We start from the raw sequence: 24,757 nt of genomic DNA, 5'->3' as shown, positions 1-24,757 counted from the left end.
CGTTTACTTGTTTTAAAATTGTGAAACAAAAATACCATTGTTGCAAGACAAATTTAATGAAAATAAAGCTTTGTTTGTCCCTAAAAAACAATATATGCATTACTGTAATGACAAAGTTATCACTGAATAAACAGGTCCATAGCAAAATTGTAAAAATTGCTCTGGTCCATAGGGAGTGAACAGATGTGAGAGGCGACATGGTTAAAAACAATCCATTACAACATGACTTGTATCTCAATTGTATACACTGTCTTATTATTATTTATTTATTTGATCATTCTTTCCCACAAAAGTGGAGATACCCTTTAAGTCTTATCCAGACATTGTGGATTCCACATATCTGCTACTGCATCAAACATCAGACATTTTCTTTTAGAACTTACGCGGGGCAGTAATGGCAGACATATAGGTGTGGATAATCCAGGTTATCACAGTATTTATAAGCACATCCAATCATCGCAGTACGTGCCCAAACAACCTTAATAAAGAGAGATAAATTAGAAAAAAAAGGAATAAAAATGATTAGATAGCAGAACATTTGGTAGATAACATGTAGACTAAATAGTTTGCAGGCTAATAAACAAAAAGATGTAGTCTTGTTAATAGTGATCAGTCTTGAACAGTAATGACTGGCATATTCAAGGCTTTGGATATATTTTTATATCCCTTTTCCATCTTTATAAAGTTTTATTGCCTTGCTACGCAGATCTTTTGACAGTTCTTTTCTGGCTCAGTATCAAGCCTGCTCAGTGCATCCACGTGAGAGCTAACAAACTCATTGAGTATTTATACACAGACAATAACTGCAATTTAAAAAGCCACCAATGTGGGAAATTATCTTTTAATTGCCATTTTAACCTGTATGTATCACCTTCTGTGTCTGCACCAAGGCCAAACATTCCAACGGGATGGAAACTTTTGATCAAGGCTGTTTGGGGGGATTTCTGTTATCATTATGATTTAAAAAGGAGCCAAACAACTATGCAATAATAAATGGCTTCATATGATCACTGTCCACTTGCCAACCGCGCTATAGCCGAATGATGGCTACAGCGCGGCTGTCCAGTTCTGGGAGGGTGTCATATGACATCCTCCCAGAACGTGCCCTCCCTGATGATCAGTGCCCTGCAGTGCCACCCAGGAGTGCGTAGCAATGCTGCCCAGCAGTGTCACCCAGCAGTGCCACCTAGCGGTGCCGCCCATCAGTGCTGCCTGTCAGTGCCACCCATCAGTGCCACCTATCAATGCTGCTTATCAGTGCCACCTCATCAGTACCCATCAGTGCTGCCTATCAGTGCTGTGTATCAATGCAGCCTCATCAACGCACATCAGTGAAAGAGAAAAATTATCTGTTTGCAAAATTTTATAATAGAAACAAAGAAAATGTCATATGCCGTCCTCCCAGAACATGCCCTGATCATCAGTCCCCAGTGGTGCTGCCCAGCAGTGCCACTCACCAGTGCCTAGCAATGCCGCCCAACAGTGCCACCCAGCAGTGCTGCCCGTCAGTGCTGCCCCTCAGTGCCACCGACCAGTGCCGCCTATCAGTGCCACCTCATCAGTGCCGCCTATCAGTTCCCATCAGTGCTGCATATAAGTGCAGCCACATCAACGCATATCAGTGAAAGAGAAAAATTATCTGTTTGCTAAACTTTAAAATAGAAACAAAGAAAAAAAATGTTTTCAAATTTTTTGCTCTTTTTTTGTTTATAGTTCAAAAAATAAAACACCCAGCAGTGATTAAATACCACCAAAAGAATGCTCTGTTTGTGTGAAAAAAATGATAAAATTTCATATGGGTACTGTGTTGCATGACCGTGCAATAGTCATTCAAAGTGTGAGAGTGCTAAAAGCTGAAAAATGGCCTGGGCACGAAGGGGGTAAAAGTGCCCGGTAGGCAAGTGGTTAAGATTAAAACATTTTTTTTTTTGCATGATCAGTCATATTTTCAATATAAATGCCACAATTTCAGGATTTCTGCCAGGGTATGTACATTTTGGAGCACAACTGTATACCATACCTGTAGGACTGCTGCAGGAAAGTAGAATCACTGTTGTAGTGTCTGCCACTACTGTGATCATTACTGCCTTCCAGATTCAATGTTGAGCAGATGAACTGTTGCATAATAACCGCAGGGGGCCTCTCTCTCTACATCGGCACCATTAGCAGAATACCTTGAATTTTCCTCACTGAATGCATGGTGTTCTATGGTTAGGCAAAGTGGAGAGACAGGGCAGTGACATCTCAATTTCTACTTTGTCCAATCAGAAAATGATTTGCATTCATTGAGAAAATGCAAAGTATCCCTTGAATGGCACCCAATGCCAAGTGAGCAACCTTATGTGTTCAGTAAGCAGCAGGGCATCCACTTGGCATGGGAAGCTAGTGGAGACCACTGTAGCAGCGGTGCCTTCTACATTGATTTACAGCTTCTATGGGGATCTCACATGGTATGGCACATGCATATGAATATTGTGTGAATAGAACCCGTACTGAGCAAGCGGCCTTCTTTCATTACTTTGCAGAGGGGCAGTTGCTTTCCTCTGGAAGACGGCGAGGATCACTTTAGTAGGGGAGGTTACTACACTGATTCTCAATTTCCCCAGTAGTCCCACAAGTATGACGTACATACTTCCATTGATCCAAGGTGGACTTATGCAATAAATCCATACCTGGAGTTCAGTTTAACCACTTCCACACCGGACACTTGGGCAATTTTCAGCTTTCAGCGCTATCACACTTTGAATGACAATTGCGCGGTCTTGCAACACTGTACCCAAAATAATTTTTTACCATTTTTTTGAGACAGATAAAGCTTTATTTTGGTGGTATTTATTCACCGCTGGGATTTTTATTTTTTTTGCTATGTAAATGAAAACGTCCCAAAATTTTGAAAAAAAGTGTTTTTTTAATAAAATTTTGCAAATAAATAATATTTCATCATAAATATTTGCCAAAATTTATTCCATTATCTTTTTAGTAAAAATAAAAAAATCCAAATTAGTTTATAACCAAAAATTATAATTTTTAAACATTTTTTTTTACATTTTTATTTTATTTTTTTATATTATTATTTTTTATTTATTTATTTATTTTACATACTGTCACCCTAGCAGTACAGTGTCACCATGGTGACACTGTACTACTTGTGGGGGTTGATGAAGATTTTTTTTTTTTTTTAACACATTGCTTTTACACCCATATATGATGTAAAAGCAATCATTTCTTTCTCTCTGTCTGCATTCTTGCACTCATTGAGAAGTACTGAGTGAGCTGCTATTGGTCACAGCTTGTCACATGGTACAAGGCTGTTGTGAATAGGCTTGTACCATGTGACCTCTGTGATCATTCACAGATTTCACACGTAGTAAGCAATGATGTCATAAGTGACATCTTGCTTACTACTTTGCATGTGATCACTGATTGGCCAATCAGTGATCACATGATCGGGACCTCGTACAGAGGTCCTGTCCGACGATCGGTGTTTCACTGTGTCCGGAGGACACAGCGGGCACCGGAACGCGGTGCTGTGTGCTCCCAGGGAGCGCGCACAAGCAGGGTGCTGGGAGGCCGTTTATAAACGGCCACCCGACCCTGCACTGCCACCGTCCGGCCGTTTATATACAACGGCCAGTCGGGAAGTGGTTAGGTAAGGTTACCTAGGCTCTGAAACAGGATCCACTGCTTGAAGCCTAACCACTTCCATACTGGGCACTTTTACCCCCTCCTGCCCAGGCCAATTTTCAGGTTTCAGCGCTCTCACACTTTCAATGATGATTGTGTGGCCATGCAACACTGTACCCAAACTGAAACGTTATCATTTTGTTCACACAACTAGAGCTTTCTTGCTATTTAATCACCACTGGGGTTTTTATTTTTTGCAAACTTAAAAAAAAAAAAGACCAAAAATGTTGAAAAAAACACAGTGTTTTTCTTTGTTTCTGTTATAAAAGTTTGCAAATAAATAACTGTTCTTCATAAATTTAGGCCAAGATGTATTCTGCTACATGTGTTTGGTGAAAATAACCCAAATCAGTATTTATTATTTAGTCTGTAGGAAAGTTATAGAGTTCACAAACTATGGGATATATCTGAATATTGATCAATCCTGAAGTACTGACAGCCAATCTAATTTCTTAAGGTCCAAAAATGTCAGAACAGTACAGATATCCCCCAAATGACCCCTTCTTGCAAAGTAGACAGTCCGACGTATTTCATAAGACATATGGCGAGTTTTTTGAAGTTGTAATTTTTTTGTCGTAATGTTTTGGAAAATTAAGAAATTACAAAAATTATTTTCACAAAAATGTTTTTCATACTGTCACCATTGCAGTACAGTGTCATCATATAACTGGTGTGGGATCAGGGACACTGACTGGTGACAGTACGAAAAATAATAATTTTTTTTCAATTTTATTTTAATGTTTTAATTATTTTTTATAAAAAAATGTTCTGTTTAAGATTTTTCTCATATTACACTATGAGCAAAGTAGTATAATGTTACCATAGTAACATTGTACTACTTTGGGGAAGTGATCAGTATTTTTTTTTTTTTTACACAATTTGATTGCTTATGAGGTGGGCAACTGTGGCCCTCCAGCTGTTGTAGAACTACAAGTCCCATGAGGCATTGCAAAACTGACAGTTACAAGCATGACTTCCAAAGGCAGAGGCATGATGGGACTTGTAGTTCACCAACAGCTGGAGGGCCACAGTTGCCCATCTCTGGCTTATAGCAAAGTATTTAATTGCTATAAGCAAGCATTTAACTGAATGAAATCGATTGACTCAGGTTTTTTTGTTGTGATTAGCTGTGATTGGCCATGGCTAATCACATGACACAGATCAGCTGTGATTGGCCCAGCCTGTGCATGTGATCACTGTGACCATTCACAGCTAGACACACTTGTATACAATGGATGGCATGAAAGCCATCCATTGTTTACAACTGTCATGTGACCTGCTGTGATTGGTTACAGCAGGTCACATGGTACTGGCAATGGGGCCGGTACACAGACCTGTCATCGGCCGTGTCCGAAGTACAGAGCCGGAGACAGATCTCGCCACAGTACGGCCTTGCAGGTATGCGCAAAGCGCGATCCAGGAAGGACGTCATATGACGCCCTCCAGGATCGACGATAGGCTTGCCCGGCCATTATTTTATTATAGGCCGGGTGGGAAGTGGTTAACCTTGCCTACTGGGCACTTTTACCCCCTTCCTGCCCAGGCCAATTTTCAGCTTTCAGTGCTGTCGCATTTTGAATGACAATTGCGCAGTCATGCAACACTGTACCCATATAACATTTTTGACACAAATAGAGCTTTCCTTTGGTGGCAAAAAAAAAACCAAGCACCATTCAACTGTTGGCAAGCCAACACCTGCCAACAGAGTAACCACATTCATTTAACCAGGAGACTAAAAAATACATTGCTCTCAAAACACATCCCAAAACAATCAATAGATCCAAAGATGCAGGCAGCTGAAGTTCTATGCAGATCTTCTACCTATAAAAGCCAAGTTCAAGTTTTACAAAATGTGCACATAACTTCAGCTGTATTTTGGATCTCCTGACCTCTTGTTTTTATCATACCCCTCAGGTTGAAGTGCCCAGGTTTATGCGAGGAGGCAGTACTAATCTTTGCAGTGGTTTAGAGGCCAGGCTTCCTAGATCCTTTTAGATTGCTGACTCTAACAATACCATCTCACTAACTGTTCAGATGCTTTGTGATTCTGAAATTACCTGAGTATAGTGGCCGGTTATGTCATTTTTTGTTTTTGCTCCAAATCCATATTCAAATGCTTTTTTTTCACTGATCCAATCATCAACCGCATCCTTCCAATGATCCTTAGCAGTTGAGAAATAGAGGTTTTCCCCACAAGTAGTAACAATTGGCTCTAGCAAAAAAAAGTGAATAAAAATAGTACAAAATATACAAAATACACAAATAATTGAGGTTCTTAAAAAGAGAAAAGGTTGTAGACCTTGTCTGTTAACAAGCATCTAAGTGTACAATAAGAAGCAAGCAGGGCAGGGGTTACATGTTGTCTCCTTGTTAGTGGCACAACCCTTTAAAGCAGAGGAAAATGTAGTACCCTGCCCTAGGCTGGTTAAATTTAGTTTTTGCCTCTGCTTTACTCAGCTGAGCATCAATTTATTTTCTAGGTCTGGTCAGGTCTCTCTAAGTGGTTGCTCATGTCTACCTCTGGAAGAAACTTGCAGAATTAAGGCCACTGGGTTATGGATATTTATCTGACCTCAGCCAATCCCTGGGAGGCTGGCCCAGAAGGTGTGGCTGGGCAGAGGATACATGTTTGGAAGGGTCTGTTCAGAGCTTTCTTTCCTGGGACCTCTGCTCCTGGTAGGCAGCTTGTGTTACTGAAGAGCTGTTGTTGTTAAGCCTCAGCATGTGCTTGGTTGAGGGCCTGGAGGAACCTGGACTTAAAGAAACTTGTTGGATGATACTACCTTAGGAAGCTGGTCTAGAGAAGGACCCCTTTTACTGAAGAGTGTCTGTCAGGGATCCAGGTATGACCAGAAATGTGTGGACTGACACAGGGAAACGCAGGCTTCAAGTATGGTGTAAAACAATATAATTTATTAAAGGCAATACAGTACACCCAAACACACAGTGCAAAAACCAAACCTCCAACAGATCACAATATGTGCAGGAACACAAACGTAGTCAGGCAGGCCGAGTCGGTAACTATCGGGCAGACAAGGTACAAAGGAGCAGGCAGGAGAGTGGTCAGGAATAGCCGGGGTCAGTGCAGGCAGAGTTCTAGCAGAGTCAGGATCAGGCAGGAATATCAGGCAGGAGGCAGACAAGATGCAGGTACAGGGGCTCATGGGAACAAACACTAAGGCACTGACTGCAGGCCTGGGCATTGCTTAAATATACCTCCTGCAATCAGCCTCAGGTGATGGCTTGATTGCAGGAGTGAGATTCTGGCTGCTGAGAGCACCCGCTGGCCAGCACTGGTACTGCAGCCCACAAGGCAGGTGAGCCCCAGCACCACCTGTGCTGAGTCTATTCCTGACAGTAACCCCCCCTCAAGGTGCGGCCTCAGGATTCTCAAAACAGTCCGTAATGGCCCCAATGTTCCACTGGCCTGGGTCCGGTAACTGACTGGACATCCCACTGCCGGAATCAAGTGACTGGCTGGGTCCACTGCTGATAGGCCTATCTTTTTGCAGGAGACCGCAGGACGGCAGGTTGCTGGACACAGGATTTCCAGAAGCAGGCTGGGCATCAGGAGCTGGCACATCAGGCTGGGCAGCGCACAGAGGCACGTCAGGCTGGGCAGCACACAGAGGCACGTCAGGCTGGGCAGCGGGCACTGGGTCGTCATGCTGGGTAGCGGGCACCAGGTCATCACGCTGGGCAGTGGGCACCGGGTCGTCACGCTGGGCAGCGGGCAGCGGGACATCAGGCTGGGCATCGGGCACCGGGACATCAGGCTGGGCAGCGGGCACCGGGACGTCAGGCTGGGCAGCGGGCACCAGGACGTCAGGCTGGGCAGCGGGCACCGGGACGTCAGGCTGGGCCACAGGCACCGGGTCATAAGGGCTGGGCCGCAAGCACTGGGTCATCAGGCTGAGCAGTAGTTATTGGTTCCTCAGGCTGGATATCGGACACCGGGGCATCAGGCTGGATATCGGACACCGGGGCATCAGGCTGGATATCGGACACTGGGGCATCAGGCTGGATATTGGGCACTGGGGCATCAGGCTGGATATCGGACACCGGGGCTTCAGGCTGGATATCGGACACTGGGGCTTCAGGCTGGATATCGGACACCGGGGCATCAGGCTGGATAACGAGCATCGGGTCATCAAGCCTGATAGGATTATTAGGCTGGGTAGCGAACACCAGATCATCAGGCCGGGTAGGATCATCAGGCCTATAGGATCATCAGGCCGGGTAGGACCATCAGGCCGGGTAGCGTACACTGGGTCATCAGGCATCAGACTGAACAGCGGGCACCAAGGCATCAGGCTCGACAGTGGGCACCGGGTCATCTGGCAGGACCGCGGGCACCGGGTCATCTGGCAGAACCGTGGGCACCGGGTCATCTGGCAGGACCGTGGGCACCGGGTCATCTGGCAGGACCGCGGGCATCGAGGCGCCGGGCTGCACCACGGGCACCGGGGCGCCAGGCTGGATCACGAACACCGGGTCATCTAGCTCGACAACGAGCACCGGGTCATCAGGCTGGATCAGGTGATCAGGCTGGATCGGGTCATCCGGCTGGATCGGGTCATCCGGCTGGATAACAGAGGACGGGCTCTCAGACGGCAGGCTGACCGATTTGGATACTGGCAGGATGGTACTGGTTGGAAAGAATTTTTGCTTCTTCATGGGTTTAGTTACTGAAGCACTGTAAGTAAATGGAGGTCTGTAAACGGAGGCAGCAGCTGAAGACAGAGAAGAGCTGGAGGATGGAACAGAGGAGGGAGCGGTTGCTACAGCAGGATTTTTTACAGGGGTAAAGGCAGGATAGGTGCAGCGAGTGGGAACAGAGTACTGACATGTGGTTGCTAGCAGGGTATACTGGGCTGGAACTGGAGGTGCTGTCAGGAATGCAGGAATAGAGCTTTGAAAACATGGATTTGAAGCAGGACTGGGTTTTTGCAAGCTGACTGAGACTGGGTGTAACAAGTCTGACCATGTCTGTAGTACCGGTTGAACAAAGCTTAGCTTACATGTAGCCTGTCTGACCAAAGACTGCACTGCGTTTATACACTCCACAAGCATATGTGGTGGACAAGCTGAATAATGTTCAAGGAAGCAATCTGGATCATCCTCCAATAACCATACCAGTGACTCCACTTGATCTGCACTAAATGGTGGAAAAAAATCATCCCTGCTTTCAGGGGTACCAGATAAAGCCAACTGAGCACAAGCCTGGATCAATGGCTGCACCTCAGAAAACTCTGTGCCCTGATCTACTAGTGAATGAGCAACTTGCATGCACTCTAGCAGCTGATCCCTGGCATACTTCTTCAGAATCTGACAGCAGTACTCTCTGTCTTCTATTGCTAGCAGAGACAAGTACACAACTTCATCCAGATGCATCCTTCTCCAACCACAAGCCAAGATGGCTTCCCTGTGCAGCCACTTCTGGTCAGGATTGGCCTTGGTGTTATGTCAGGGATCCAGGTATGACCAGAAATTTGTGGACTGACACAGGGAAACGCAGGCTTCAAGTATGGTGTAAAACAATATAATTTATTAAAGGCAATACAGTACACCCAAACACACAGTGCAAAAACCAAACCTCCAACAGGTCACAATATGTGCAGGAACACAAACGTAGTCAGGCAGGCCAGGTAGGTAACTATCCGGCAGACAAGGTACAAAGGAGCAGGCAGGAGAGTGGTCAGGAATAGCCGGGGTCAGTGCAGGCAGAGTTCTAGCAGAGTCAGGATCAGGCAGGAATATCAGGCAGGAGGCAGACAAGATGCAGGTACAGGGGCTCATGGGAACAAACACCAAGGCACTGACTGCAGGCCTGGCCATTGCTTAAATACACCTCCTGCAATCAGCCTCAGGTGATGGCTTGATTGCTGGAGTGAGATTCTGGCTGCTGAGAGCACCCGCTGGCCAGCACTGGTACTGCAGCCCACAAGGCAGGTGAGCCCCAGCACCACCTGCTCTGAGCCCATTCCTGGCAGTGTCAAAGGAAAGCTGGTTGAGAAGCTATCTCTGGACATTTTGAGTAGGATCTTTTGCCTAGAGCTTCAGGTGTGCCTGTGCTTTGAGGGTTAGATCGATCCCAGAGGTTGCTACAAGGATGGTGACTGCTCTTTCAGAGTCTCAGACTAGCTTGCTGTTTCCTCTACTTCCAGCAATACTTAAGACTGCTACTGAAGGACTTTGTATAAGAATCTCTCCTCTAATGCCTGTGTGTTTTAGAGCATCCTGCACCCTCATCCCTCTATCTACCTGTGTTCAAGTTCTGCAATAAACTTCACAAAGACAGCCCTTAGACTGAGTCTTTGATTGTCGGTGTTCTCTGGAACTGGTATCTGGGCTGGCAGCCTTTGAACAGGTAAGGGAGACCTGGGTTATTTCCAGCTAACCCTCCAGGGGAGGGACAGCGCTACAAAAATGTCAAAGGTACATGTGCATTCAACAGCCAGCATCATGTGAGTATCACAGTGAATCTTGGCATGTTACTTGTTAAGGGCAGTGCATTCATATTTGGCAATAACTTTGTGGCATGACATGGAGCTTCTTAAAAGTGCTGACCCCGCTCCACTGAGTAAAGGTCTCTGCCTGACCACTGCTCCTAACACACAGGTAGGCAGGGAGGCCAGCAGCATTGTGCTCAGTGATGAAGCAAAGATGACCACCTTGGGCCACAGTAGCACACTCACTGGCAGTCAGCTCAGGGACTCAGAGCCTGTTAAAACCACAGGTATACTGTCACTTTTAGTTCTTGCCAGTATTTGTTGTCATTCAGGCCGGTGTAGTAGCTGGCAGTGCTGCCCTTAGTGAGGCTGTGCCTGCATTTGTTACAAGGCTCCTCATCACTGAAGAGGGTCGGCCAATGCACAATGGCTGGGAAGGGAGCTCAGAATCACCAAGCCTGTGATTTTATCAGGCTCAATGTTACTGAGAATGGACTAAGGACAGAGTGTACAGTATGGACACTCTCGTCTCAGTGCCACTCTTCACTCTGCCTATTGGAGTGCAGCTTGAGGCAGTCTCCTCAGTTGTGCTCATTGGCAGCACAGCCCTGAGAATATCTTTCATTTGTGTTACTTGTTCATTAAAATAGAATTCTAGTTTCCATTTCATGTTAAAAAGGTCATTCGGACAAAGTTGACTCATTTTGGGTTGGTTGAGTGCTTCACCACCATTCAGGAGAAGCCTTGTATTTTTAGCAGTGAATACAAGGCTTCTTCTGCTTGCTGAGGTGGAAGTGGGCAGAACATTTCACAATCAAGGGAACCCTTGCACTCATTGACAACAATACAAGTATGAGATTTATTACCACTGTTGCATACATGGGAAAATAGTTGAGTCTCTGTTCCTCTCTTCTAGGCTGCAGTCTGGAGAAGTTGTGTAATGTGCAGCTCTGTGACTAGGCCTGGAGCCTTGGAGGCCATTGAATGTGCTTTGTGCAAATGCCTGGTAACAGCAGTAGCCTGCCTGTTAAGTGTGGTCCTGCTGCTGGAGGATCTGGGGTCAGGAAGAAGAAGTGATGTCTGGGGCAGAGCATGAGATGTGGCTCTACTGTTAGAGATTCTGAGGGCAAGGAACTCACAGAGATGCTGGGAAACCATCAAGTGGATCACCAAGGCTGCTGTTGCTACTAAAGATGCTGTTTCTTCTGAAAAAGGTTTCAGCTGCTGGCTTCAACTTTTTGGCTCTTTTCACCTGCTCTACGGTCTATGGATAGGGTCTGTGAGTTTGCAAAGCAGAAAGGGTATTCTGAATTCCCTACCTCTCTCTCCCATGTGCTGCTGTGAGGAATAGAATCTTTGAAAAGTCCTTAACTAGTTCACTTCTTTGAATGTATGTAGCATGTAGCAAAAGCAGCCATCAGCTTGTGCTGTGTCTCTTCATTTGTTTCCCAGATTGAAAGTGATCCAGTAAATGTATAGCTGCAGATGACTTTCACAGTGCAGACAGCATGTTCCCCACCCCTCCACACTGGACTCCTACCCCTGCATGATTCCCTGGCTTTCCCACTCTTACCAAGAGCCCACAACCACATCCAGCTGCTTCAAAATGGCAAGTGGAAGGAAAACACAGAAAATCCTTCCTTCGATTTACAATGATTTCATCACTTCAAGTTTCATAGATTCCATTCCCTGCAGCTCCTTCGATATTTGGTTTGTGGGATGTTGGACAGGAGAAAGTCAATGTCCTCAGCAACTGGCCAAACTTCAGACAATGTATTCAGCTTAAGGAAAGATCCCTCTCTGGAGAGTTCCAATTAGTTTATTTGTTTTCTTCATTGGTGTTAGTTTTAGGCTTTTCTTGAAATGATTTACAGCTCTACCTCCCCACTTTCCTATTTCAGAATTATTTGAATCCCTGACCAAATCTCTGTAATTGCAACAATGTCCAAGATGTCCCTAGACAAAAGGGCTGTAGGCTCACAAATTCTTGTTACCTAAACTACGAGCATTAGTGCACATGACCTGACAAACACTGCTAACTACTGTTGGATTTTTAGTAAAAAAAAAAAAGCTAAAAAAAAGAAAGGGATTCAAAGCAAATCGGAGGGGAATTTGGATGTAAAATGACAGCAGAGTCCATTTACTCCCAGCTGCCCATAGAGCAGACCAGGCTCTGTCTGTGTCCACGCTGAAGAAACTGAGTGGACGCAGATGTGTCATCTGCATTCTCTGCTGCGATCATAAGGGGATCTGTGAGCAGATCCCCTACTGCTCAGAACAGAATCTGCCACATGTGAAAGGGACCCTAATCCTTAAATACAGAAGCCCTCACATTTGTTTTTACTTGCTGGGGGCAGAAATGTTCCTTATCAATTAACTCTCAACCCCCTTTCTCAGTTGATTTGCATTTCCCAAAAAACTAAATTCCATATCAAGTAGCTCTGTTCCACTGTGTGATGGATCCAGACCATCTCAAGCACACCTCAATATCAAACCATGTGTTACCATCATGACTATCATAACAGAAATCTTCAGCTTTACCTATGTAGCACCCTCCTAGATAGATTGCCATTGGTAGGAAAATTTTGTTTTTGGTTGGGTAGTCAGCCCAGTTTTTGTTGCACTTGTGCACTTTGTTTTTCTCTAAGATCAGTGAGGTTGTGGACTGTTGTCAGTAGGTGTCACTAGCACCACTGGCTATAGTATGAGATTTCCCTGCCAGGCTAAGTTATGAATATTCATATTTTCCCCAGCCATCCCACAAGGATGTTCAGGCCACATGATGGGGGAGTTTATAAATATTGACTCTCTTGCCTCAGGCTGAGGCCTGAGAAGTTTCTGCTGGACTGTATATGCTCCTAGGCCCAAAAGACTGTTTGGGGCCTAGCATGTACTGGGTATATAGTCCTACTGTCAGGGCTCCCGGGTATGACCAGAGGTGTGTGACTGATGCAGGGAAACGCAGACTTCAGATATGTTATAAACAATATAATTTATTAACACTAACAATACAAACATAAACGCAGTGCAATACTAAAACATAACACAGTGCAAACAAACCAAACCAACCACCCACAGATAACAGTACATACAATGCAAGCGTCGTCAGGCAGGCCGGGTCAATATCAATCGGGCAGGTAGGTACAGGGGGAGCAAGCGGAGAATGGTCGGGGTCACAAGCCAGGTTCAGCAGGTAGCGGGCAGCGTAGTACAGAGGGTCAGGCAGAGGGATGGTCAGGAACGAGCCGGGGTCAGAGCAGGAGAAGTCAGCAGAGGTCCAGATCAGGCAGGGTCAGCAACAAGACAGGAACAGGAACAGGAACAGGATGCAGGAACAGGAACAGGATACAGGGCCCAGGAAAAACACACACACCAAGGCAGAGTCTGCAGGTCTGGCCATCCCTTAAATACACCAGTATAAGCAGTTTCATGGTGTTTGGCTGGCTGCAAGGTTGAGTCTCTGATTGCTGGGAGCACCCGCTGGCCAGCCCTGGTACTGCAGCCCATAAGGCAGGTGAGTCCCACCATTGCTGGCCAGTCCATTCCTGACAGTACCCCCTCCTCAAGGAGCGGCCTCAGGACGCTCCAAACAGTCCTAGCTGGGCAAAATGTTCCACCGCCCGGGTCTGGTAACTGGCAGGATATCAAAGACTGGCACACCGGGCAGGACTCCGGGCAGCGGCACACTGGGCAGGACTCCGGGCAGGACTCCGGGCAGGACTCCAGGCAGAGCGGCGGGCGCCGGGCCCCCAGGCGGAGCAGCAGGCACCGGGCCCCCAGGCGGAGCAGCAGGCACCGGGCCCCCAGGCGGGGCGACAGGCACCGGGCCCCCAGGCGGGGCGACAGGCACCGGGCCCCCAGGCGGGGTGATAGGCATCGGGCCCCCAGGCAGAGCGGCGGGCGCCGGGCCCCCAGGCGGAGCGGCGGGTGCCAGGCCCCCAGGAGGGGCAACAGGTCTCGGGCCCCCAGGCAGAGCGGCGGGCGCCGGACCCCCAGGCGGAGCGACAGGTCTCGGGCCCCCAGGCTGAGCGGCGGGCGCCGGACCCCCAGGCGGAGCGACAGGTCTCGGGCCCCCAGGCGGAGCAGCGGGCGCCGGACCCCCAGGCGGAGCGACAGGTCTCGGGCCCCCAGGCGGAGCGGCGGGCGCCGGACCCCCAGGCGGAGCGACAGGTCTCGGGCCCAAAGGCGGAGCGGCGGGTGCCGGACCCCCACGCGGAGCGACAGGTCTCGGGCCCCCAGGCAGAGCAGCAGGCACCGGGCCCGCAGGCGGAGCAGCAGGCACCGGGCCCCCAGGCGGAGCAGCAGGCACCGGGCCCCCAGGCGGGGCGACAGGCACCGGGCCCCCAGGCGGGGCGACAGGCACCGGGCCCCCAGGCGGGGCGACAGGCACCGGGCCCCCAGGTGGGGTGACAGGCATCGGGCCCCCAGGCGGAGCGGCGGGCGCCGGGCCCCCAGGAGGGGCGACAGGTCTCGGGCCCCCAGGCGGAGCGGCGGGCGCCGGACCCCCAGGCGGAGCAACAGGTCTCGGGCCCCCAGGCTGAGCGGCGGGCGCCGGACCCCCAGGCGGAGCGACAGGTCTCAGGCCCCCAGGCGGAGCGGCGGGCGCCGGACCCCCAGGCAACAGGTCTCGGGCCCCCAGGCGGAGCGGCGGGCGCCGGACCCCCAGGCGGAGCGACAGGTCTCGGGCCCCCAGGCGGAGCGGCGGGCGCCGGACCCCACGCGGAGCGACAGGCCTCGGGCCCCCAGGCGGAGCGGCGGGCGCCGGACCCCCAGGCGGAGCAACAGGTATCGGGCCCCCAGGCGGAGCGGCGGGCGCCGAGCCCCCAGGAGGGGCGACAGGTCTCGGGCCCCCAGGCGGAGCGGCGGGCGCCGGACCCCCAGGCGGAGCGACAGGTCTCGGGCCCCCAGGCTGAGCGGCGGGCGCCGGACCCCCAGGCGGAGCGACAGGTCTCGGACCCCCAGGCGGAGCAGCGGGCGCCGGACCCCCAGGCGGAGCGACAGGTCTCGGGCCCCCAGGCGGAGCGGCGGGCGCCGGACCCCCAGGCGGAGCGACAGGTCTCGGGCCCCAAAGCGGAGCGGCGGGCGCCGGACCCCCACGCGGAGCGACAGGTCTCGGGCCCCCAGGCGGAGCAGCGGGCGCCGGGCCCTTAGGCGGAGCAGCAGGCACCGGGCCCCCAGGCGGGGCGACAGGCACCGGGCCCCCAGGCGGGGCAACAGGCACCGGGCCCCCAGGTGGGGTGACAGGCATCGGGCCCCCAGGCGGAGCGGCGGGCGCCGGGCCCCCAGGCGGAGCGGCGGGCGCCGGGCCCCCAGGAGGGGCGACAGGTCTCGGGCCCCCAGGCGGAGCGGCGGGCGCCGGACCCCCAGGCGGAGCAACAGGTCTCGGGCCCCCAGGCTGAGCGGCGGGCGCCGGACCCCCAGGCGGAGCGACAGGTCTCGGGCCCCCAGGCGGAGCGGCGGGCGCCGGACCCCCAGGCGACAGGTCTCGGGCCCCCAGGCGGAGCGGCGGGCGCCGGACCCGCAGGCGGAGCGACAGGTCTCGGGCGCCCAGGCGGAGCGGCGGGCGCCGGACCCCCAGGCGGAGCGACAGGTCTCGGGCCCCCAGGCGGAGCGGCGGGCGCCGGACCCCCACGCGGAGCGACAGGTCTCAAGCCCCCAGGCGGAGCGGCGGGCGCCGGACCCCCAGGCGGAGCGACAGGTCTCGGGCCCCCAGGCGGAGCGGCGGGCGCTGGACCCCCACGCGGAGCGACAGGTCTCGGGCCCCCAGGTGGAGCAGCAGGCACCGGGCCCCCAGGCGGAGCAGCAGGCACCGGGCCCCCAGGCGGGGCGACAGGCACCGGGCCCCCAGGCGGGGCGACAGGCACCGGGCCCCCAGGCGGGGTGACAGGCATCAGGCCCCCAGGCGGAGCGGCGGGCGCCGGGCCCCCAGGAGGGGCGACAGGTCTCGGACCCCCAGGCGGAGCGACAGGTCTCGGGCCCCCAGGCGGAGCGACAGGTCTCGGGCCCCCAGGCGGAGCGGCGGGCGCGGGACCCCCAGGCGGAGCGACAGGTCTCGGGCCCCCAGGCGGAGCGGCGGGCGCCGGACCCCCAGGCGGAGCGACAGGCACCGAGTCACCAGGCACAACAGTGGGCTCCGAGTCAACTGGCCTGACCGCTGGCACTGGGTCAGACATTGAATCGTCTGGCTGGACAGCGGGCATCGGGTCACCAGGCATCAGGTCATTTGGCTCGACAGCGGGCACTGCGTCATCTGGCAAGGCAGTGGGCACCACGTCACCAGGCACGACAGTGGGCTCTGAGTCAATTGGCACGACATCGGGCACCGGGTCATCAGGTACCGGATTGTCTGGCTCGACAGCGGGTATCGGGTCACCAGGTATGACAGCGGGCACTGGGTCACCAGGCATCAGGTCATTTGGCTCACCAGCGGGCACCGCGTCATCTGGCAAGGCAGTGGGCACCGAGTCACCAGGCACGACAGCGGGCTCTGAGTCAATTGGCACGACAGCGGGCACCGGATCAGGTACCGTATCGTCTGGATCAACAGCGGACATCGAGTCAACTGGCCTAATAGGATCATCAGGCTGGATCAGTTCATCAGGCTGGGTAGAGGCATCAGGCTGAATGGAGGCATCAGGCTGAATGGAGGCATCAGGCTGAGTAGAGGCATCAGGCTGAGTAGAGGCATCAGGCTGAGTAGAGGCATCAGGCTGAATACAGGCATCAGGCTGGGTACAGACCTCAGGCTGAAGTGCGGGTGCACCAGGCTGAACCACGGAAGGCAGGTTCTCAGACGGCAGGCTCACCGGTTTGGATACTGGCAGGATGGTATTGGTTGGAAAGAATTTTTGCTTTTTTTCTGGTTTTAACTACTGGAGCACTGCAAGTAAACGCAGGTCTGCAAACGAATGGAGCAGCTGGAGACATAGAAGAGCTGGAAGATGGAACAGGAGAGGGAACAGTTGCTACAGAGGACTTTTTTACAGGGTTAAAGGCAGGATAGGTGCAGCGAGTGGGAACAGGGTACTGACATGCGGTAGATAGCAGGGCAGGAGGAGCTGTTGGGAATACAGGAGTAGAGTTTTGAGGAAATAGATTAGAAGCAGGACTGGGTCTTTGTAAGCTGACTGAGGCTGGGTGCAACAAGTCTGTCCATGTCTGCAGTATGGGTTGAACAAAGCTCAGCTTACACAAAGCCTGTCTGACCAAAGACTGCACTGCGTTTATACAATCTCTTAGTATCTGTGGTGAACATGCAGAATAACGCTCCAGAAAGTAACCCACATCATCCTCTAATAACCATACCAGGGACTCTACCTGGTCTGCACTAAATGGCGGCAAAAATTCATCCCTGCATTCGGGGGTACCAGATGAAACCAACTCCGCACAAACCTGAATCAATGGCTGCACCTCAGAGAATTCTGTGCCCTGATCTACTAGAACATGAGCGAGCCGTATACATTCTAGCAGTTCATCCCGGGGATACTCCTTCAGAGTCTGATAAGCATACTCCCTGTCATCAAACACTAGCAGATATAAATACGCAACCTCATCCAGATCCATCCTTCCCAGCAACAAACCAAGATGGCTTCCCTGTGCAGCCACTTCTGGTCAGGATTGGCCTTGGTGTAATGTCAGGGCTCCCAGGTATGACCAGAGGTGTGTGACTGACGCAGGGAAACGCAGACTTCAGATATGTTATAAACAATATAATTTATTAACACTAACAATACAAACATAAACGCAGTGCAATACTAAAACATAACACAGTGCAAACAAACCAAACCAACCACCCACAGATAACAGTACATACAATGCAAGCGTCGTCAGGCAGGCCGGGTCAATATCAATCGGGCAGGTAGGTACAGGGGGAGCAAGCGGAGAATGGTCGGGGTCACAAGCCAGGTTCAGCAGGTAGCAGGCAGCGTGATACAGAGGGTCAGGCAGAGGGATGGTCAGGAACGAGCCGGGGTCAGAGCAGGAGAAGTCAGCAGAGGTCCAGATCAGGCAGGGTCAGCAACAAGACAGGAACAGGAACAGGATGCAGGAACAGGATACAGGGCCCAGGAAAAACACACACACCAAGGCAGAGTCTGCAGGTCTGGCCATCCCTTAAATACACCAGTATAAGCAGTTTCAGGTGTTTGGCTGGCTGCAAGGTTGAGTCTCTGATTGCTGGGAGCACCCGCTGGCCAGCCCTGGTACTGCAGCCCATAAGGCAGGTGAGTCCCACCATTGCTGGCCAGTCCATTCCTGACACCTACACATTTGACCTAGGAGATTCACCAGCTGGGAAAGTTATCATCTCTGAAGGCCTTGCTGCTGATTTACACTGGTGTTCATCAGGATCCTGACTGTGTCAGAGCCAGAGGGACCAGACCAGCAACTACAGAGATACCCCAGAGACTTCACCCTTGGGGATCCAGTCTACTAACACATCATTAGATGGCAACAGGAAGTCTGGGCAGCTATTCGATGACCTTGTAAGTATAAGACAGTTTGCTGATCTGAGTGACGGTTGGTGATTTAAGGATATTTAAGAGCCTTCGACACTGTCGACCACCCTCTCCTCCTTACTAAACTGCACTCCCTTGGCATCAGGGACGCTGCTCTCTCCTGGTTCTCCTCCTACCTTTCCCAACGCTCCTTCAGCGTCACCTATAACACTGCCACCTCCCCCCTCCCTCCCCCTCTCTGTCGGAGTCCCCCAAGGCTCTGTCCTTGGACCCCTCCTCTTCTCCATCTACACCTCCTCCCTTGGCAAACTAATACATTCCCACGGCTTCAATTACCACCTCTATGCCGACGACACATAAATTTACCTCTCTACCCCCCACCTCACCCCCTCACTCTCCGCCCGCATCACCCATCTCCTAAACGACATATCAGACTGGATGTCGCTCCATTTCCTCAAACTTTACCTGTACAAAACCGAGCTCCTGGTCTTCTACTAACAACGCCACCATCACTCCCACCCCACATGCCAAAGTCCTAGGTGTCACCCTGGACTCCCACCTCTCCTTCCTACCCCACGTCCAATTGCTATCAAGATCATGCAGGCTCCACCTCCGCAACATCTCCAAGATACGTACATTCCTCACCCCAGACACCACCAAACAACTCGTACACTCCCTCATCATCTCACGCCTGGACTATTGCAACTCCCTTCTCACTGGCCTACCCAAACGAACTCTATCCCCACTCCAGTCGATCCTGAACTCAGCGGCGAGACTCAGCCACCTCACCAACTGCTCCACATCCACCACCCCCCTCTGCCAATCCCTTCACTGGCTCCCGATTGCCCAGCGCATCAAATTCAAACTGCTAACCCTGACCTACAAAGCCATTCACAACGCCGCCCCAAACGACATAACCAACCTGATACCCAAATACTACCCTACCCGTGCCCTTCGCTCCTCACAGGACCTCCTACTCTCTAGCTCCCTGGTCTCCTCCTCCCACGCCCAATTGCAGGATTTCTCCAGGACCTCCCCCATCCTCTGAAATTCCCTACCCCAATCCATCAGACTGTCACCTACCCTCGTCACCTTCAGGCGCACCCTGAAGACCCACCTCTTTAGGGAAGCCTACCCCACCCTCATCTAATAACTGACCTCCTCCACTCCTCCCACCACTTCATTCCCCACAGCCATTTCCTCCTGTACCACTTTCCCCTCCCTCCTAGATTGTAAGCTGGAAAGAGCAGGGCCCTCGAACCCCTTGTGTATTGTATTGTTTCTGTATTGTCTCATGTTCTGTCCCCCTTGCTATTGTACAGCGCTGAGCAAACCCTTTGGCGCTATATAAATACTGTATAATAATAATAATAATAATAATAATGTTGCTTTACGGGGTACAGCCTTTACAGTACCGCTGATCTTGCCTTCCCTTTCAGTCTCTGTTGTCAAGAAGTGCTATATATAGGACAGTGAAGTTAGCATCTTGTTTTGGAATTTGCACTTATTAGAGTATTCCATACCCTATACCCATCCCCAGTTACATGTTTAATCCGCATTAAAAGCTAAAAAGACATCACCTAGAATGGTTACTGGGTCAGGGTGCATGAAGTCGCTATTGTGTGTGTGCTGGCAGCCTCTGCATATGGAGGAAAAGAACCCTGGTCATCATGGTCATGTAGGTGGCTGTATCGGGAGATGTGCTGTGACTGTACTTTTATCACATTTCATCATCATCAATTTATTTGGGGTTACCGATACACATATTTATTTAAACCTCACATCAAACTCTGAAATATGAAATGCTTTCTTTTTTGGTGCACTATAGACAGGTAAGACCTTTGAAAATGCAAGGGTCTGACCAACCTTTTGAAGATTCTGACCCAAACTCTTAAAACTCTTTTGTGTAGAAAGCAACATTTTGAGACAAATCATTGGTGCTAAGGTGCACAACAACATTGACACGGCACTCTTGACTAGCTTTCTTGTCAATATTTAAAATGTGCTTCTTATTTTTCCTGACAATAGATCCAGGTAAACACTTAATTTCTTTGACACTTCCACATCACCACCTGAAGATTCATCAACTCTTACAGATGAATCACTAACAAAAAAACAAATTCTCCTTATAGAAACCTCATTCATGACACCTGCCTGGTTTGTAACTTGAGATACAAAATTTACTTTTGGCCAAGAAATTTATTTCTCAGAGACCTCCATCCTATGCCCAGTGCTCACTCCTCCAGACCTAACAGATGTCCACATTGCTCTTCACCTGCATGGTTTTGAAGATGTGACCATGTAGCCTGGCAATCTGTGTAGAAATAGGACACCAACCCAACCTCTGAAAAAATCCTTAGTAAACATCTGCCAAAAATATATGGCACTGAATTAAAAAAGGCAACTTAATTTACCAGTTCTTAGATGTGGTGGCTGCATTAGTTTCCTTTTTTATTCTCTTTTACTTTATTTTCACTGGGTGATCTTGAGGGTAACACTTCTTTTTCCTACACTGTTCGATCAGTCTTTATCTATGGAAGGACAGCATTGTCACCCTAGCATGCTTTCTTGATCCTTGTTTTGGACTGAGGCTTGGTTCACATATATGCATTTTGCGTTTGATACTTTCTACAGTGCTTTTTGCAATTTGTTTTGCATTTTTTGTTGCTGGGCAGAATAAAAATGCAAAACGCACTATCATGAATTTCAGCAGTTTCTCCATTGAACTCTATTGTAGCAAAAATGCTGTTTTTTAGCATAGATGTGAACATGTTCCATAGGAAACCATGTTAAATGGACTGTAGTGCATTTCTGCAAAAAGCACTAAAAATGCATTGGTGTGAATGGAGCCTAAAACACCTCTTCATCTCTCTATCTCACTTTAGATTGCAGTTGCAGATCCCTTACGGAAGGTTTTTAGGTTGCTGGATTTCTACCAGGATCAACAAATTTTTTTGTACTTGCAGAATACACATCTAAAAACTAGCAAGCTTTAATATATTATATTTTGATTTGGTTTTGATCAATTTAACTCTATACAGATCTGGCCTAATGCTCCTGTTTAATACTGACCTTCTATTATTCGTTTGGATGGATGACTGTGCCACTCACGGCACAAATTTGCAACCTTTTCAGCATTTTGGGCAGCATTTTTATTCCAAACCTAAATGCAATAAAAATACATGAGTTTCAGTTTGTGATAAAAAGGGACAGAACATACTGTATGTCATAATGCAACCTATAGTAAAAATTCTATGATAAAAGTCATCATTAAGAGACATTTTTGGTAACCCACTAACATTGCATTGTTCTTATAACCATTATTTTCATATATTATAGAGAGGTTGGACAAAATTATGGAAACACCAGGTAAAAGAACAAAATTGTTAGCTAATATGGTGTTGAACTGCCTTTGGCATCCCTGACTGCCTGAATTCTCCTGGGAATTGACAAATATAAGTTTTGGATGGTGGATAATGGATTCTGGTACCACACTTCATGCAAAAACCATTCCAGTTCTCCCAGAGAGGTGGAAAAAGAGCTTGAACCTTGCTCTTCAAACTTGACCATAGTGGACCTATGTATGGAATGGTAATTGAGCGCTGGGAACATCAATAAAAAGCAGCTAGCATAAGAGGTAACCTATGGAACCCAATAAACACATGTAGAAAAATATATGCAGCGCTAATAAAACTTAATGAAAACAAACGGAAAATCAGAACATAGGTTGCACACTAGCATAGATGAAAAAACTCAGTCCATATTACATGGTGGGATAAAGTGATAAGTGCAATTGTCCAAGTGATCCATGATCAGAGATAATCGTGACTCTAGTGATCCTGTAATTGTACAAATAATGCACTAACCAGATAGCGCATAAATGCGCATGGAGCAATTAAGACCCGCTCCTGGTGCTCTGGACTTGTGGTTTCAGGAGGATGTCATCTGCAGGTTAGCCACCAGATGTCATCAATCCAGGTACATTCGTAAGTCATCCACTAGGAAAATCATCAGCGGGGGAGGGGGTAATCATACATCACTCCAAACCAGCAGGAACCTTCAAAAGTGGGCTCCCATGCAATAGATGAGACCCAGAGAGGCTTCTAATAGTGTAGTATGTCTTTAATATGTAAAATTACAGCATATAAAATGATGAATAAACTTACATCCAGAGTAAAATCATAGCCACCAGGATGTCAGTCAGGATGGCCTTGTGGTAGGAGTACACAGGTCAGGGGCACCTCCCTTAGTGGACCTATGATATTGAGGTCCAGCAACTGTGGCCCCCATTGAAGGTGTGAGACTTCATCTGAATGCTCGTCAAACAACAATTTGACAACACCAACTGTGTGAATCGGAGTATTATTGCCTTGGTCAATTATGATATCTTCAGGAAACAATGGCTGAACCTTGGGGTGCATGAGGTTAGCCAAAATGTGTACATAGTCACTGGCAGTGACTCTACGTTTCATGGTGATGATGGGGCCTGCAGAATACCAAGATATGTCTGCCCGAAACATGATTGTGCTGCTACCATGCTTTACCGTTGGCACAAGACAGTCCGGGTTGTAAGCTTGGAATAGTGTTTGCCACATGTAAACACGTCTGGTGGATGGGAACCTTTGCAGGAGCAAAATGGATCATGCTTTGCTGTTTTTTTTGCCTTCCTCTGGATAAACTGTGGGTAATTTCCATTGTGCTCAACCCTTAGCTGGATGGCATCCTGAGGTTCTGCAAAAACTTTAGGTATCTAAATAAAATATTAAGAGGGGCGCATGCGCGGCCGGCTCCTGTATGGACGTGCAGTGAATACCGCTCTGTCCATCCGCCAGACCCGACACGGCCCACATCGGCCCCAAGGGAGCTAAATACAAGGAAGAGCAAGGGCAGAGGTGCACAACCCTCCCCAGCTATGCCCCGCTGCCGAGAAACCCCAGGACAGCCGAGGAAACTAACACATTTCTTCCCTGCTATTCAAGCAGGGAACCAAGATAGCGCCGGCTCTGTGAACGGAGCAAGCAGGTCTGAGGAGAATGACAGGTGTCAGCAGAAGGATCCCAGGCTGCAGTACCCACTCTACCCAGGGGACCCGGGTGAGTCATCTCCTCCCCTGTCCCCCACAACAAGTAGCCCAGCTAAATCACGTCCAAGTCTGGACACAGACACTACACATCCATCCATCCCCTCAGCATGCAAATGACTTTCCAGCGATAGAGACGCTCCCTGTGTCTGACCAACCTATCTCTGAAATATGCATGAAAAACCTGCTTCTCTCACTTAGGCAGACACTACACAGCGATCTAACTTCATCACTTGCCCAAATTACTACCGTGATTCAAACGCAGGACCACAGACCACGCCATATTGAGACAAAGATGGAGAAAATAGTTATAGCCCACAACGACTGATTGACGCACATGCGGACCATACTTCTGACATCGAACAGATCAATTTGAAACTAGCGGATCTGGAGGATCGGTCCAGAAGAAACAACATTAAATTTAGGGGTATTCCTGAAACTATCACCAATGAAGCACTACTACCCCACATCCAACAATATACGAAACACCTTATCCCGTCTCTCTCAGATGTTGAGCTCGCCATCGACCGTGCTCACAGAATCCCAAAACTATCTTTCCTGTCAGCATCAATCCCTAGGGATGTTTTGGCACGTATTCATTTCTATCACAGAAAAGAGAAGATAATGGCGGCAGCTAGAAACCCCCCTCCATCACCATCGTCACATGCTAACATCAAACTATACGCTGATCTATCTAAAGGTACGCTTCCTAACCGAACAAAATTGGTTACCATCACCAAGGCCTTACGGAACCATGGCATTGCTTACCAATGGGGCTTCCCCACAAAAATTATGGTCAGACACCAGGGCAGAATTTACACAATTAGAAACCTAGAAGCGGGCATAGATTTACTGAAGACTTGGCACATATTACCTGCAGATACCCAACAATCCACCTCTTCTACTACACAACAGATGGAAGCAGAATAATCTTGGCGCATTATACCACTTATCCGCTCCAAATGCCGCACCCCTGACGCTCTACCCCACTATATCCCTTCTATCTAATTAAGATCTGGCGATCGGCCCAGTTTAAAATTTTCTTGTTACCAAACACTGTCTGGCATGACCTTGTCTATGGTCAA

General features: G+C 49.6%; 1 protein-coding gene across 1 annotated transcript in view; it reads right to left on the bottom strand.

Moving 5' to 3' along the window:
* The window catches only part of LOC149455541 (allurin-like), a 72,852-nt gene that overhangs the window by 2,759 nt on the left and 45,336 nt on the right, over positions 1 to 24,757 (bottom strand). Inside the window, exons 4-6 of the mRNA XM_089685962.1 lie at positions 21,665 to 21,755; positions 5,742 to 5,896; positions 384 to 478 (exon numbers count right to left, since the gene is read on the bottom strand). Of these exons, the coding sequence (XP_089542088.1) occupies positions 384 to 478; positions 5,742 to 5,896; positions 21,665 to 21,755 (341 nt within the window). The remainder of the gene's footprint in view (positions 1 to 383; positions 479 to 5,741; positions 5,897 to 21,664; positions 21,756 to 24,757) is intronic.

The sequence above is a fragment of the Staurois parvus genome, unplaced genomic scaffold (genome assembly GCF_062004578.1).
Source record: "Staurois parvus isolate SC_StPar_1 unplaced genomic scaffold, SC_StPar_1.0 ptg000390l, whole genome shotgun sequence".
Taxonomy (NCBI): Eukaryota; Metazoa; Chordata; class Amphibia; order Anura; family Ranidae; genus Staurois; species Staurois parvus.
This window is presented reverse-complemented; position numbering and strand designations above follow the sequence as displayed.